This window comes from Mauremys mutica, chromosome 10, assembly GCF_020497125.1.
Source record: "Mauremys mutica isolate MM-2020 ecotype Southern chromosome 10, ASM2049712v1, whole genome shotgun sequence".
In the NCBI taxonomy this organism is placed as follows: domain Eukaryota; kingdom Metazoa; phylum Chordata; order Testudines; family Geoemydidae; genus Mauremys; species Mauremys mutica.
In genome coordinates, this window is record NC_059081.1 from 80,559,751 (window position 1) to 80,575,944 (window position 16,194).

Genomic DNA, 16,194 nt, shown 5'->3' on the forward strand with positions numbered 1-16,194 from the left:
AATTAGGCACCTAAATGCTTTTGCAATCTGGACTAAACTGTTTTGGAGAAAGGCTGGCTGTGTAGTGCTAATGATGGGGCCCTGATCACAGCTGAAGTCTGCAGATGCTGCTATGGTGCTAATAATAATGCACGAGTGCCATGGTTTAGTGGAAATAATGTACCTGAGGCACTGATCCGGAACCTGGTTAGACCAGCCTCAGGGCTGCAGTGAAGTGCCCCTAAGGGCTGTTGTGGCAGCTGGAAAGTGCCAGAACACACTTAACAACCTGGCTGTGCTGCCAAACCCGCACCCCCTCCAGCACCTCACACCGGGAAGTCCCCACACTGACTTTAAAAGTGCTTGGCCCAGCGTAGAGCTACAGCTTTCGCAGGGCAGCAGATCTGCCTCCCCAACTCTATATGGAGCTAACAGCATCTCTAGCGTACTTACCTTCACTTGTTGCCATCATACAGGACTCTAGCCTTGCACCCGCAAAGACGTATGCCTGTGCTTATCCTTATGCACTGTGCATACACCCCCTTTTAAGTCAACAGGGCTACGCCTGCTGCATAAAGCTAAGCAGGTATGTAAATTTTGACACAGGTGGGACTGATGTGTACATCGTGTTTGGAAAGCCTCCCACAGCAATATCACAGTGCACCTTCAGGAACATGTCCCGACTTCACCGCATGATACACACATCTCCCTTAACAACAGCTCCCACCTTGAGCGCTCTGGGTTAACAGCAACCAAAGTCCTGATGTTTCTAAATTCACCATTGTTAGCAGGACCAATGTTCAGAGGAGCCATGCAACCGCAGATCTCCCGGCCCTCAGCTGCTGTTGTAGGGCTGGTGTAAGTCAGAACTATTATTTTTTCCTTAGTTATTTATATTAGTCATGACTAGAGAACCCCCTGCACTAGGTACTGTACTAACACATAGTGAGGGACAGGCCCTTGTCTGAAGAATTTACAATCTCACTAGACTAGACAAGACAGACAATGGTGTTCTCCATTTTACATATGGGGACTTGAGCAAATAATTAATCACTCTGCACCTCAACTTGCACAGGGAGTTTTTAATAGCACTGCGAATTGAACTCAAGATGTCCTGAATCCCACTCCCGTGATTATTCACACTATTATCTTTCTCTGGGGCAGTGCAGCCTGGTGGCTAGTGCATTGCACTAGGACTCAGGAGACCTGAATTCTATCCCTGGTGCTGCCACTGGTTGACCATGAGCAAGTCATTTCCCTTCTCTGTGCCTCTCTTTCCCCATCTGTAAAATGGGAATAATGATACTGACCTCCTTTGTAAAGAAGTTTGAGAGCCATGTATGAAAACACTGAATTATTAAGAGAAAGAACAAAAGACTTCTGTGAAATTCATCGTATAAATAATTTATTTCAGTTCACAGCATCATGTTTGCATCTTTTTAAAAAAAAGAAAAGAAAAGATGGAAAGAACAGCGGATGGATGACAAGATAAAATGAAAAGTTATACTAGGTACCATGGCATTTTTCTTGAGTTACAGGTACACTGTGAAGACAAAGTCTGAAATGTGACTAGCATCTCATGACATCTGCTGAAAAAAAAAAAATTTTTTTTTCCAATTTTTTTTTGAGAAGACACAACCTGGAGTAAATCCAACTGTGATTTTAGAACAGCAGACTATGTAAAGCTTTTCTGTAATCATTGTTTCAGAGGACTCATTATCTGGTCAGTTGCAGATGGTAACACAGCTCAACTCTGCCATAGCACTGAGGAATAGTCATTACAGTCCTGAAAACTATAGAAATACCAATGACCCCGTTAACTATTAATTGGAGAAGTATTTTAACTTACTGCAAAAATGTACAACTAGTGACCATAACCCTGGATCCATCTGGCCCTTAGCCAGCACAGTAGCTAAACACATGCATAAAGTTAAGCACATGCTTCAGTGCTTTTGCTGGATAGGGATCAAATCAGGCAATGCTTAAATAATTTTTTTAATTGGGGCCGTCTGACTGTCCAGTAAGGAGCCAATCTTGCAACTGCATATCCTATTTCCACAAACAGCCCCATTTAAGTTAGTGAAACTATTTGCCTCAGTAACGCCTGCAGTATCAAGAGTCAAGTCTCGGGGGCAGGGAAGACCATGTAATATGTACTCGTTTTTAAAGCATGACAGGTTTTGACCAGAACCTTTTTATTTAACCCCTAAACACTTAACATTCAAAACAAAAGTTGGAGCATTTGGCTTCTGCAGTGTCACAAAATAAATATATTCTCTCTCTCAATAGTGTGGAGCTACCAAATGTCAAAAGTGCTTCAGAAAGTGTTTCATGTGAAGGCAAAGAAAAAAAATTCCAATGAAACTGTACAGACCCTCCTGAAATGATGGGACCAGCCCACTTCTTAGATTAGTGAAGCAGTCACTACTCCTGTAAACTGGAATCTTGCAGGCATATAAATACCATTTGGTTTCAATATTGGATTTCTACAAAATGCTATTGGGAAAGTACTGAGTTCATGGCTGAAAAGGAGAATCAGCTGCCTGAAATTCACCCAGGTTTTTTCTTTGTTTGGGAAATGCACTCAAGCAGAAAGCCAAATACTTCCCTCACTGGAAATTCTCACATGACCATGTTAAGACCAGTGAACCACAGGTGTGGGACATTGGTATGCCCAGAACTGCTTGCTGCTGATTTCCAAACTCTCTTCTTGTTATGAAATTCTGGGAGTCAGACTTTTCTCATTGTGAGGTGGGTTTCCATGAGAGAGAGACACTGACCAAGAAGCAGCCAGTTTACGTATATTTAGGGTCCAATCCTGTGCTCAGTGAAGTTAATGTCAAAACACCAATTGATGGTGAAGGGCCAGCCATCCAGGATCTTGCTAAAACACTGGGCTTGATCCCGCACTAGTGAAGTGATTGGAAACAAGTCTGAGCCTATTGTACATTTACTGCACTAGCACCATCTCCCCTTGCACGCTTTGCAGCTAGGAGTCTCAGCCTTGAATTTGTTTAAAGCCTTTGGTTGTATCAAAAAAGTTCTTAAAACTTCTACTTCCCACTCAATAGGTGCTCTGCACTCCAATATCCCTTTGCGTTAGAGATTTTGCAAACTCTTGCCATTTTGGGTTGTACAAGATTAGCTTAGCTACCTAATGTTTGTATTCTGTTCATTAAAGTACTGGCGTGATTCACAATCCATGGTTATACCAGAGTTTTAATTAGCTACTCTTGTGCTTTTCCATTTGCTTTTATATCCATGCAGCTGAGGTGAACTGTTGGGGCTTATCATCCAGCAGTGTCATAAGATTTTTATTTTTTTTTAAATGGAGTGCACAAATTGAATCAGCCAGATCGAACCAAATTAAGGATAATCCAAACATGTCTCCACCTGTAGACTACAGCAATAAAAGGCAAAACCTACTGCTTACCATTGCTACAGGATACAGTTTGTTTTAAAAAAAACTTTGAAAATGAAAAGATGCTTGAGAACCCTTCATGGCACAATTGACACAGAACCCCTTTCAGCAAACAGCTTAAAACTCAGCACCACTCAGCAGCTGGTCACAAGCCATCTAGCTGGCCATATAGCTTTAAATCCCCTGTGGATCAATACACTTCTGTCCTTGGATAGACTTTGTTTTTAAAATAGGATGGGCACCCTCAGTTGAAACAACTGGGCATTCCCTTCAAGCACACGCAGCTACTGCAAGCAGTAGTGTATCATTCATTCATTCATTCCAGGGCTTCATAGATTGTGTTGGTCTGATTTGTTGCGTGTGATAATGACCCACATATGGGCTGAATCCAGAGGGGGAAGGGGAGGGGAGGGGAGGTCTGGTGCAACCTGAAAAGCAGTTCTCCCAGGAGGCTCACCTTACCTATTCCACCATTCAGCAAGCTGTATTGGCCTGTGATTTCCCACCGCAGTTTTCCAACCACAAACAGATGCCTCAGCATCCAGTGCTTCCTGAAGCAGTATTTCCCCCCCACACACACACACACTTTGTGTGTGTTGTTTTTAAAGGATCCCGAGACAGGAGCAAATTCGAGCTCAGTTTCGCAGGGGCCAGCCCTGTTGCATCAAGCTCCACCGCAAAGACTCCGATTGAAAAGCAAAGGCAGTTCCCGCCCAAGCTCAGTTGGTCTGATCGTCCTTGGGGGGTAAAAAACAGCAGCCGCTTCACCCGGCCGCCAGCCTCGCCCACCCTCCTAGTCCCGCCAGCAAGTTCCGAGCAGCGGCGCCCCCAGGGAAAGGCGCTGGGGGGCCGAGCGCCCGTCCACACCCGGGGGAGGCCGGCCGGGCAGCGCTTCAGGCAGGCGGGGCCGGGGCCGGCGGTTATCGTTTCTTCCGCTGCTTGAGCGACTTCCTGCGCTTGAGGATCATCTCGTAGAGCTTGTCCATGCCCTCGGTGAGCCCCTCGCCGATGATGGCGCAGGCGGGCTGGACGTGGTAGGTGGTGGAGGGGGCGAGCTCATGCAGCGCCAGCTGCTTCTCCAGCTCGGCCACGGGCAGGGACTTGGGCAGGTCCTGCTTGTTGGCGATGACCAGCAAGGGGGTGCCCTGGTTCTCGGCGAACTTGGTCACCTTGTGCAGCTCGGTCTTGGCCTCCTCCAGCCGGTCCACGTCCACCGAGTCCACCACGTAGATGATGCCGTCGGTGCAGCGGCTGTAGGACTTCCAGAGCGGCCGCAGCTTCTCCTGGCCGCCCACGTCCCAGAAGTGGCAGCTGATGCCCTTGGCCGTGCCGTTGCTCAGCCGGATCTTCTCGGTGTTGAAGCCGATGGTGGGCACCGTGTTGACGAACTCGTTGAACTTGAGCCGGTAGAGGACGGTGGTCTTGCCGGCCGAGTCCAAGCCCAGCATGACGATGTGCAGGGACTGGAAAGCGGAGATGTTGGAGGAGATGTTCCCCATGGCCCCCCACCGCCGCCGGCGCAGCTGGAACCTGGCCAAGCCACGGGAGGGGTTTCGAACCGGGGGCTTTTTTACAGCGCGCCCATCCCCGTCGCGTCGGGGCGCTAGCGCTGCAGCAATCCCCCAGGGCGGCGCGGCGTCCCCGCCGGGGCTGCAATCAGCGCAGCCAGGGCGCGACCAGCCCGGGGTCCGCGCTAGCAGCCTGCGGGGCCATCAAACACTCCGCAGCCGCCTCTGGGCTGGGTCCGGCCGGGCTCCCTCCTTCCCGCGGGGGCGGCCGGGAGACACGCAGCCCCGGATCAAGTCCTGCGAGCGGCGCCCGCCCCGCTCATTGCGGGGCTCCCGCTCCCCGGCCAGGCGCGCTGCCCCGAGAGCCGCTCCGCTGGCTCCGGCTCCCCCCTCGGCTCTGAGCGAGAGCAGCAGCCGCAGTTCAATCCCTCAAACCCCGCCCCGCGGCCCGCCCCGGCGCCGGCGAGGGAGGCGCCTTAAAAGGGCAACGACACGCCCCCTCCGCCGCCCCCTCCGCCGCCGGGCGTGAATGTCCCGGGCCCGCCTCCCCGCCCGAGCTCCCTGGGGCTGGATCGGCGCGGCCGGCCCGCTGCTCCGGGAAACCCTGCCCCTAAGCGGAGCTGCTGAGCCGGGACTGGGCTTGCGCCGAGCCTGGCGCTCCCCTGGAAATGGTGCCCCCCGCTCCCCCCGCGATTCACAGCGGCTCCCCCAGGGACCCTGCTGATGGGCTGACCTCCTGCATAGCGCAGGCTGGAAACTCGCCCTCCTAACTTCTCAGTCAATGCCAGCGGCGCTCAAACCGCCTGCCCTGGGGACAACAGCCCAGCCCTCGCCCCCGTGAGCAGAGAGCCCGGTCCCCTCCTTGTGTCAAGCCCTGTCCCCGCCTCAACTTCCTTTCTTTGATCCGTCTTAGCCGTGGGTGGTTGAGCCTGGCTGAAGGCTGGTTATCCAGTGTGCTGGTGCTTTATAATGGAATAGCGCAGGAGAGGCAGGCTTATGTTACAGGGCTTTTGCTGAAGACAGGCAAGGCCAATACAAAAAGGACTGCTCTGGAGAAGACATTAACCTAGATGGCTGCCTTTCTACAATACATTTTCAACCCATCTGCTCTTTACTAAAAAACAACCACCACCTTTTATAGCCACAGAGGCTTTCTGCTGTGTTTTGATTGGCTTGTCGCTTAATGGCTGTTATGTCTGTGTAGGGTGACCGGATGTCTCGATTTTATAGGAACAGTCCTGATATTTGGGGCTTTTTTTTTAATATAGGCTCCTATTACCCCCCACCCCCATCCCGATTTTTCACACTTGCTACCTGGTCAGCCTATGTCTGTTCAATCTGAGCCCTCCCTTAAGACTGCCCTACTTCTGAATTGTTTATGGATTGCGTTTATTCACCAGATTCCTGTCCCTGTGTGACGTTCACGCCCCTTCACCTTTCACTGGAGGGCAGCCTGGTCTGGTGGAACTAGTGCAAGGCTGGAGGTCCCAAATTCTAATCCTGTCTCCGCAACTGATCTGTGACACTGGCTGAGTTGCTTTACTGTTCTGCCTCAGTTTCCCTGGTTGTAAAGGGGAGCAATAATAATTAGTCAATATCTGTGCAGGGCTCTATAATGCCCTATAAAATGCTGCATATTGGTGTGTTACACACCCATCCCTCTGCAGGCAAACACCGAAGGAAATCAATGGGAGTTTTTCTTGGAAAAACCCCTAGAACGCCTTGCTTGTTAGTTAAACAAAAGGCATTACAAGGAGCTTCCCTTTCCCCTTAGTATTTCTCCCTAGGCTATGAGGTGCGTAGTTCCTGTAGAGTTTTGTCCTGGAATTTGTTTGCACACCCAGTTTGGAGGCCTGATCATCCCTTTGTACCTGTTCTCACTGGAGCCAGCTGGAATTTTGCCATTAACCTGGTTGGGAGCAGAAGTGCAGCCTTCATTTTGATGCTTTTAAACTTCATCTTTCTCTTGGCTGAGTAGGGCTGGTCAGGGCTCCTTCTGGAGTGACTCAAGGGCCATTGCTGAGGAATTTGTGGCACTGCAGAGGCTGAATATATCAGATCCAGCCACCACCAGCCAGGCCTCTCAGATGGCAAACAAGCCCCAGCAGCCTGCAAAGCAGTTTCTATCACTATGGTCCCCATTCAGCAGGGTCCATAACTTAGTGAAGTAAATGGGGCTAGTCCAGAGCACCTCAAAGTGTGGGATGTGCCCCCATAGGGGGCATGGAGGACCATCCGGTGGGGCCTGGACCAGCCTCCACAGAGGCGGGGAGGGAGTGCCACCCAGCCCCTCCCTGCCCCCAGCTCTGCTCCGGTCCGCCTCCAGCTGCGTCCCTGGCTCCCGTCCCCGCACCTGGCCCGGTCCCCAGCCTTGGTGCAGCTCCGCTCCCGGCCCCGTGACAACCCCCAACCTCGGCCACTGGCCGCAGCTCCATTCCCAGCCCAGGGCCAAGGCTGGGGACAAGGCCAGGAGCGGAGCTACGCCTGGCTGCTGGCCCCCACTGGATGCGGGGGGGGGGGGGGGAGTGTCGCAGACAGGGGTAAGGGGGGCATGACTTTCAAAAGCTTGGGGACCACTGGGCAAATCACATGCCTCGAGCCCTTGCTGAATCAGTGCCTATAGCTGGCTCCAGGACTAGCCTTACACACAGGTACAGCAAGCCATGGCTGGGAATCTGATTCTTTGTGAGTCACCGTGTCCCATGCAAGTGCTGAATCAGAGGGGAGCAGGGACAGCTCAGCCAAGGCCGCACAACCTGCAGCCATGGGGCGCATTACCAGGCACACGCTATGTTGGCATGATCTTTACTGTTGACGCTTCAGGGCTGCGTGCTGTGGTTTGGTGCTGGCTAGGAGCAAAGCTGTGCAGAGCGGAGTGCTGGAAGAATCAGGGCTTCCCCCTTTTAAGCCCTAGGACATAATGCAGTGTTCTGCCTCCTCCTTGGCCCCAAATCCCTTCTCCAGGTGGATACTCCCCCCAGTCTGCTTTCAGAACCTTGAGACAACTCATGAGACTGAGGCCAGGAATTAACATGTCAGTTCCTTACCATACCTGGGATCAGGGGTTGGCCTTAGTTCTGGTTTGGGAGTAAGGGTGACAGATACCACAGCAGGATTAGAGGTGGTGGTAAATGTATAGGCGAAAGCCCCTTGATTATCAGCTCATAGACCTGATGGCTATTGCATTCATGGTTTCATGAGAGAGTAGCAGCTAAATATTATTTGCCAGTACTTGGGTGATAGATGAGACCTTAGTTCATTAGAAATCCTGGGCCAACCCTCAGCTGCTGTAAATTGATGTAGCTTGACTAAAATCAGTGGAGCTAAGCGGACATATAAAAATCCCTTCTTTCCATGATCTTATGCAAATGACACAACAGATTCGTGCCAGACAAAAGTAATTGTAGGGGTTGTTTTCTATCCACTAAGTAAAATACCATTAAAAAAACCCCAGGAATCATTAAAACAACTAGCTGCTGTTGTACGTCTGGCTGCTCCACACAACGCTATTAACAAGATAAATCTGATTTCTTAAAGTCAATAAAAAAGCATATCTCATATAGAGGGGACACGCGTTTCAGACAACAGTGCAATGACATAAAAGGAGGCACTAACGCTCTTGCCTAGCCCCTCCTCACCAACCCATTGGAGAGAAGAAATGCCCAGCTCTCAGAGGCAAGGGAGCCGCCTGATGCATTTGCAATCCTGCCCTGACATGAAGAGCAGCTCAAACTATGTTGTCTCCTGTTTACACAGTTTTGATCCACTGGGAACTTGACCCTGATTTTTAGTTCAGCACATGTCATTTACCAGGTTGTAATAAAGATATCATTAAAAGAAACAGCTGTTTAAAAACAGTAATAGTAGCTAATAGGAGCTTCGAAGATGTTACCATTTTTGGTTGGGAAATAAAAGAGCTACAGATCTGATCACCAGTGGCAGAGCTGTATCACAGACAGGCAGTGTGCTCTAGTGGGCAGAGCACTGGACTGGGACTCAGGAGCACTCAGTTCTGGTCCCAGTTCTTCCACTGACCCGCTGGGCAAGTCACCACCCCTCTGTTTCCTCTTACCCCTTTTCCAAGCTCTTCAGGACAGCACCTAGCACAATGGAGCCCCTCTTTGTGTATGTGATGGAGTGGGCACCCCCACACCAGCCCTGCTAGGGCTAACAGCAGCCTGAGAGGCCGGTGAGGTTACCTGGCTCACCTGGGAGAGGGAGGGCCAGGGTTAACTGAGAGTGAACGGGCTGGGACAGCACTATAAAGCCAGGAAGCTGGGTAGGGAACGGGATTAAAGGGGAGGGAGGTTATGTCACTCAGGCTGTGAGGGACAAGGAGAGAGTCCAAGGGATGAGTAAGCCCTGGGATCCTGCTCTAGAGTAAGGAGTCTGTAAGAGGCATAGAGAGGGGTGACGTAGCCACAGGGAGCAGAGTTTGCTCCTGTGGTAAACCCAGAAACAGGCAAGGGAAGAGAGAGGCTGGGTAGGAAGGAGCCCAGCCCAGGGATGCAGGAACAGGGAATGGGGACTGGGCAGACCTGGATTGAAGGCTATAGGGTCCCTGGGCAGGAACCCAGTGTAGCAGGTGGACCTGGGTTCCCCTGCCAGCCACTGGCATGGTGGCACAGAGCCTGTGCTGGGTCTGAGCACTCCCTGGGGAAGGCATTTGGATAGTGGCCCTGTCAGGCTTCACAGTCCTGGAAGGGATGGACTAAACAGGGACCCGGCCAGGTTCCAAGAAGAAGAGATTATTGCAGCGGGCAGAAGGGGGCACCCCACATTGCAAGGGCTACTTTCCCAGCCAGATCTAGACACAAGGAGGTGCCCGCATGGTGAGTGGGAACCCTGTTACAACGTGCTAGTGTAATATTGCTGCTCATTATTGTATTCTCTTCCCTTACAGGGAGGCGCTGTGGCAACTTACCCTAGCAGAGGCCTTTTTGTCCTGTTTCTTCTCTCAAATGGTTGAGTGATGATTAAAATCCTACCTCTGCACGTTAGCACTCCCGAGCAGCCCAATCAGTGTCCACTGAACTCACAGAAACGAGCGGCTGGTTCTGAATTCCTGCTGTAGGGGCTCACGGAAGCCACCCCCCTTATGTATTTACCTTTCTCCTCCCACAGCAGAGCACCACCAGAGGAAATGCACCAACTAAAATAAATACTAAGGGGCCTTAGCAAGATCCCAGCCCTCCAGGAATGGTGAGTGGGGGTAGGAAGTGTAAGGACGGGGCTTATGGAAGATGGGCGATCTCTATTATTGTTCAAAAGCAGGTTTTAGAAGACACCGCATCTGTTTGGCTAGTCAGACAACCGGTTAGTCTTGCAAATCCAAACCGCCCAAGTCCCTTCCATGCCCGGCCCCCCGAGCCGTCATTGTTACACCAGGGCGCCCTCTGCTGTGCCTGGGTGGAATAAACCAGAGCTGACACGTGGGCCCCAGACGGTGAAGTGGATTTTCAAGCTGCTGCGGTGCCCAGTGGCTGGGAAAAGGACACTTTGGGGTGGGGTGTTTTTTTCTGCTTTATTTTAAAGCGCTGCTGCCCGCGCACAAAGGGAAAGTGATCAGCTGCGCACCATTTCAGACTCAGTGGTCCAGATCCTCAGACATTTCAGTGCTTAACTCCCAAAGTGTTCAAGGTGAGATTTTCATAGATTCATAGATTCTAGGACTGGAAGGGGCCTCGAGAGGTCATCGAGTCCAGTCCCCTGCCCTCATGGCAGGACCAAATACTGTCTAGTCCATCCCGGATAGACATTTCTCTAACCTGCTCTTAAATAGCTCCAGAGATGGAGATTCCACAACCTCCCTAGGCAATTTATTCCAGTGTTTTACCACCCTGACAGTTAGGAACTTTTTCCTAATGTCCAACCCAAATGACTTGGCTCCTAAGTCTTATTAAAAGTTAGTGGGACTTAAAGGCTCTCAGAGGTGAAGATGCAGGCAACTTGCAATCGATGCTTAGGCACATTTGTAAATCCCAATTCATAGAATCATAGAATCTCAGGGTTGGAAGGGCCCTCAGGAGGTCATCTAGTCCAACCCCCTGCTCAAAGCAGGACCAATTCCCAACTAAATCATCCCAGCCAGGGCTTTGTCAAGCCTGACCTTAAAAACCTCTAAGGAAGGAGATTCCACCACCTCCCTAGGGAACCCATTCCAGTGCTTCACCACCCTCCGAGTGAAATCATTTTTCCTAATGTCCAACCTAGACCTGCCCCCCTGCAACTTGAGACCATTGCTCCTTGTTCTGTTATCTGCCAATAGGGCTGCCGACAGGGAAAGGGGGACAAAAGGGGCAGCGACATTAAAGCGCTGCCGCATCGGTGCTTTAACGGCGGCTGCGTACAGCCGCTACTTTTTACCGGAACGCCATGCCGGCCTACGTTCGCCCCTGAATGGGCCTCAGGCCTCGACTCTTCTGAGCCTGCATTTCCCATTTGGGATTGAAGCCAGGTCCTTTGAGTATGGCTAGGACAGGCTTGGAAGGGCCTGAAGCTGTAACCAGAGGGGGTTGCTACCAGCCCTTCCAGTTGCAGTATTCGTGGAGACGAGGAAACCCACGCTCCTGGATGTTGCTCATTGATGACAAGACGCAACACAGAAAGGTGATTATCTCAATTCAAGATCCTCCTGACAGGAGGCCATTGTGCCCTCTATGCAGGGCTGGAGACCCAGATATAGGCAGGAAACACATTTGTTTAGCAACTAAATTCCTGATTCTGCAGGAGATGCTGCCACTGAAAGCAGGAAATCCCACAGTAATTCAGGCCTGGCTAATGAGGCGGCTCTGACCAGAGGCAGATTAAGATTTACTATATTGGGGCCCCTGGCACAAAGAACATTTGGGACCCCCCCACACACATACCCTGCCACAGGGCCCCACCCCCTGCTCCTCCCTTCACCCCATGGCCCCACCTGGCCAGAAGCTGGGTGGTGGTAAGAGCTGCCCAAGGAATCTGGGCTGCTGTGGGGAGCCCTTGACCATCCACCTGGCCTGGGGGCACCTCAGCCAAGGCAGGTGGAGGGTCTGGGGCTCCGCACAGCTGCCCGGGCTACCTGGGCAGCTCTTACTACAGCCTAGAGGTGACCATATGTCCCGTTTTGGCTGGGACAGGCCCCTTTTCAAACCCTGCCCCAGACGGCCTGGCTTTTTTGACGAAACTGGGCATCTGTCCTGTTTGCTCTTGCCAACTGATCATCAGTGGGACCCCCCAGGGGGATGTGAGGTGGGGAGCAAGGAGCAACACCAAGTGCTCTGTGCATCCAGATCACTTCCCCATCTGGGCTGGGCTGTGAGGCGAGCATCAGGAGCTGCTGCTCTCTTCTCTCCCCTTATGGAGTCCAGGTGGGGAAAGTGACCTGGATGCCGGGAGCCCAGACATCGCTCTTCGCTCTGCCCCTCACAGCCCCCTAGGGGTGCGTGAGGAGGAGCAGCGTTTGAGGGGGGAGCGAGCAGGAATGCCAGCTGCTCCATGCACCCCGGTCACTTTCCCCACGAGTGCACAGGAGGGGCACAGTGCACAGGTTAGGGATGAAGGGAGCACAGTGCAGGGGTTGGGGTGCTGGAGGGGGCACAGTGCAGGGGTTTGGGTGCTGGAGGGGGCACAGTGCAGGGGTTAGGGTTGAAGAGGGCACAGTGCAGGGGTTGGGGTGCAGGAGGGGGCACAGTGCAGGGGTTAGGGTTGAAGGGGGCACAGTGCAGGGGTTGGGGTGCAGAAGGGGGCACAGTGCAGGGGTTAGGGTTGAAGAGGGCACAGTGCAGGGGTTAGGGACGAAGGGAGCACAGTGCAGGGGTTGGGGTGCTGGAGGGGGCACAGGGCAGGGGTTTGGGTGCTGGAGGGGGCACAGTGCAGGGGTTAGGGTTGAAGGGGGCACAGTGCAGGGGTTAGGGTTGAAGGGGGCACAGTGCAGGGGTTGGGGTGCAGGAGGGGGCACAGTGCAGGGGTTAGGGACGAAGGGAGCACAGTGCAGGGGTTGGGGTGCAGGAGGGGGCACAGTGCAGGGGTTAGGGATGAAGGGGGTCAGGGGTGGAGTCCTGGCGATCCTGCGAGGGGAACCACAAATTGGCCGGAGCCCCTGGGCATGGGCCCCATTGGCCTTTGCGGTAATCTGCCACTGGCTCAGGCCCAATGTCCTTCTCATTGCTCCTGGGAAACAGAAGAGACCTCGTGATCTGGCTCCACAAATCCCAACAGTTCGGGGAGGCTGAATGCAGGTTTTTGGATCAACGCCCTCACTGACCAGAAGCCAACGCTAAGGCAGAGTGGTCCATAGTGGCAGTAAGTAACTTCATTTCCTGGCCTGCTTGTATCAAAACTGGCAGCAAAGTGGCTCTAGAGAAGATAGCTGTTAATGCAAGGATGGGAAGGTCAAATGGAGAGGTAACGCATGGAAGCCCCAGAGATGTGATTGCCACCTGACAGTGGGCAGTGGAAGAGCAGTTGCTGGTTCTCAGGGCCACTACTACTGAAGTTAGTGCAATGGGACCAGCCTAAGCCATCAGTCTAGTACCTAGCAAGCAGGCTCCATGTAATCAAACCACCACCCTAGCAGCTGGCACCTCTGTGGACACCCTCAGCAGACAGGAGGAAAAGTCCACAGCCATGTAAAGTGCCCTTCCCCCTGAGGGGAGGTCCTGCCTCGTCAGGGCTGAAGGACATTACCAGTGGTGTGACTGGCAAGAAAGTGTCACTGTCCGGGCTGGCAGTCCAGTCCTCTTCCCAAGCACTAACGTTTGCTCTATTCAGACATCTGACTTCCCATTTTGGCACATGATGCTATCACAAGTCTTGTGACACTTGGAGGTTTTTCTTAAAGGTGCAGCTCCTGGAGTCACATGATTACATGTGTCTCTCAGCTGTCACTAATAAAAATAGAAATTTTCTAGCCTTCTTGGTTGCAGAGAAAAGGTTTAAAATGTGATCTCTAAAGACTCAAATATCAGAAAGACTCGCAACCTAAAAACACCACAATTTATATATATTACAAAAAACCCTCATGTTTTTTAAGCCAATTTTGTGATGTTTGAAGGCCTGACTCGTCACTTTTTGAAAGTGAGGGCTTGGCAGTACTGGGAACAACAAGGTTTGTGGGTCTGTGGATGAGGGGAAAGCAGTGGATGTGTTATTCCTTGACTTTAGCAAAGCTTTTGATACGGTCTCCCACAGTATTCTTGCCAGCAAGTTAAAGAAGTATGGGCTGGATGAATGGACTATAAGGTGGATAGAAAGCTGGCTAGATTGTTGGGCTCAGCGGGTAGTGATCAATGGATCCATGTCTAGTTGGCAGCTGGTTTCAAGCGGAGTGCCCCAAGGGTCGGTCCTGGGGCCGGTTTTGTTCAATATCTTCATTAATGATCTGGAGGATGGCGTGGACTGCACCCTCAGCAAGTTTGCAGAGGACACTAAACTGAGAGGAGTGGTAGATACGCTGGAGGGTAGGGATAGGATACAGAGGGACCTAGACAAATTAGAGGACTGGGCCAAAAGAAACCTGATGAGGTTCAACAAGGACAAGTGCAGAGTCCTGCACTTAGGATGGAAGAATCCCATTCACTGCTACAGACTAGGGACCGAGTGGCTAGGCAGCAGTTCTGCAGAAAAGGACCTAGGGGTTACAGTGGACGAGAAGTTGGATATGAGTCAACAGTGTGCCTTGTTGCCAAGAAGGCTAATGGCATTTTGGGCTGTATAAGTAGGGGCATTGCAAGCAGATCAAGGGATGTGATCATTCCCCTCTATTCGACATTGGTAAGGCCTCATCTGGAGTACTGTGTCCAGTTTTGGGCCCCACACTACAAGAAGGATGTGGAAAAATTGGAAAGAGTCCAGCGGAGGGCAACAAAAATGATTAGGGGTCTGGAGCACATGACTTATGAGGGGAGGCTGAGGGAACTGGGATGTTTAGTCTGCGGAAGAGAAGAATGAGGGGGGATTTGATAGCTGCTTTCAACTACCTGAAAGGGGGTTCCAAAGAGGATGGATCTAGACTGTTCTCAGTGGTACCTGATGACAGAACAAGGAGTAATGGTCTCAAGTTGCAGTGGGAGAGGTTTAGGTTGGGTATTAGGAAAAACTTTTTCACTCAGAGAGTGGTGAAGCACTGGCATGGGTTACCTAGGGAGGTGGTGGAATCTCCTTCCTTAGAGGTTTTTAAGGTCAGGCTTGACAAAGTCCTGGCTGGGATGATTCATTTGGGAATTGGTCCTGCTTTGAGCAGGGGGTTGGACTAGATGACCTCCTGAGGTCCCTTCCAACCCTGATATTCTATGATTCTATGAAATAAGGGAGCCTGGAAGGGTAGTTATGGAGTGGGTTTAGAGATGGGGTAACAAGGACCACTGGAGTTTGCCAAGTGGTCTCGGAGTTCCTGTTGGAGGTCAGGTCTCAGAAGAAGGGGAGAGAGGGAGTGTTAAGGTCTACACTGAAAGCCTTAGCCAGGTGTAGTACTGTTGAGTGGAGGAGTGAATTTTTTTCTCTCTTTTCCTCTCCCCCTGAATATTTCTTTACTGGTAAAAGCCCCAGCATGGCCTCAGTTACACTGGCATTTAGTGCTCTCTCGATATAGCTTATTTTATTCAGGGAACTGGTATATGCTAATCTACAGCTGTGGGGGGTTGTTGTTTTTTGTTTTTTTGCCAGTATAAGCTGTGCCTACATGTGGAGGGATAGTGTCATTGGCAAACCTCCTCTCATATAGACTAGGCCTGAATGGATCTGAGAAGGGTAGAAAGGGATCTGGGGGAAGAAAGCAGAACCTGTGTGGGTTTCATCTGTTCTCAGAGTTTGGATAACCATTGGGGGGAATGTTGGAGCCGGCTTCTCTGAACGGAACTCCCCTTCTTTCCATGGCCACTGATCACTAATTATAACACTGTTGATTCTTGTAGGAGTTCATTCCTGTTCCACACTGAAAAGATGACTATCTGACAGCAGCAGCACCTATGAAGCTGGAAAACAAAAGCTCATGATTTTCATATTTATTTGCACTGAAGATCCTCTGGGATTCCCAATGTGCCCCTCCGGCGCGATCCTGTTCAGCAGCAGTCAGCACTACAACTGAGTTAAGAGTCCTAATGAAAATAGCCAGTTAAGCATGGCTGATGTCCAAAGTGTAATTCAGTCAAAGGTGATCATGCCTCTTGTCTTGAATATCGGCCTTCAAGGTCTCTTTGTGATCCCCAAATGGGGACAGAATGAAGTGAGCTGCACTGTATGCTATGGGGAAAGCCTTGTTATGTTTGACACTGTATTTGTTTCTGGTATCATTCCTGAGCAGAAAAC

The 16,194-nt window shown here is 51.4% G+C and overlaps 1 protein-coding gene across 1 annotated transcript; it reads right to left on the reverse strand.

Annotated features, from left to right (window-relative positions):
• Positions 1–1,364: 1,364 nt before the first annotated feature.
• Positions 1,365–5,324, reverse strand: ARL4C (ADP ribosylation factor like GTPase 4C). The gene has a single exon (XM_045032941.1). The coding sequence runs from the start codon at positions 4,897–4,899 to the stop codon at positions 4,321–4,323; it is 579 nt and encodes a 192-aa protein (XP_044888876.1). The 5' UTR covers positions 4,900–5,324; the 3' UTR covers positions 1,365–4,320.
• Between the last annotated feature and the right edge of the window lie 10,870 nt (positions 5,325–16,194).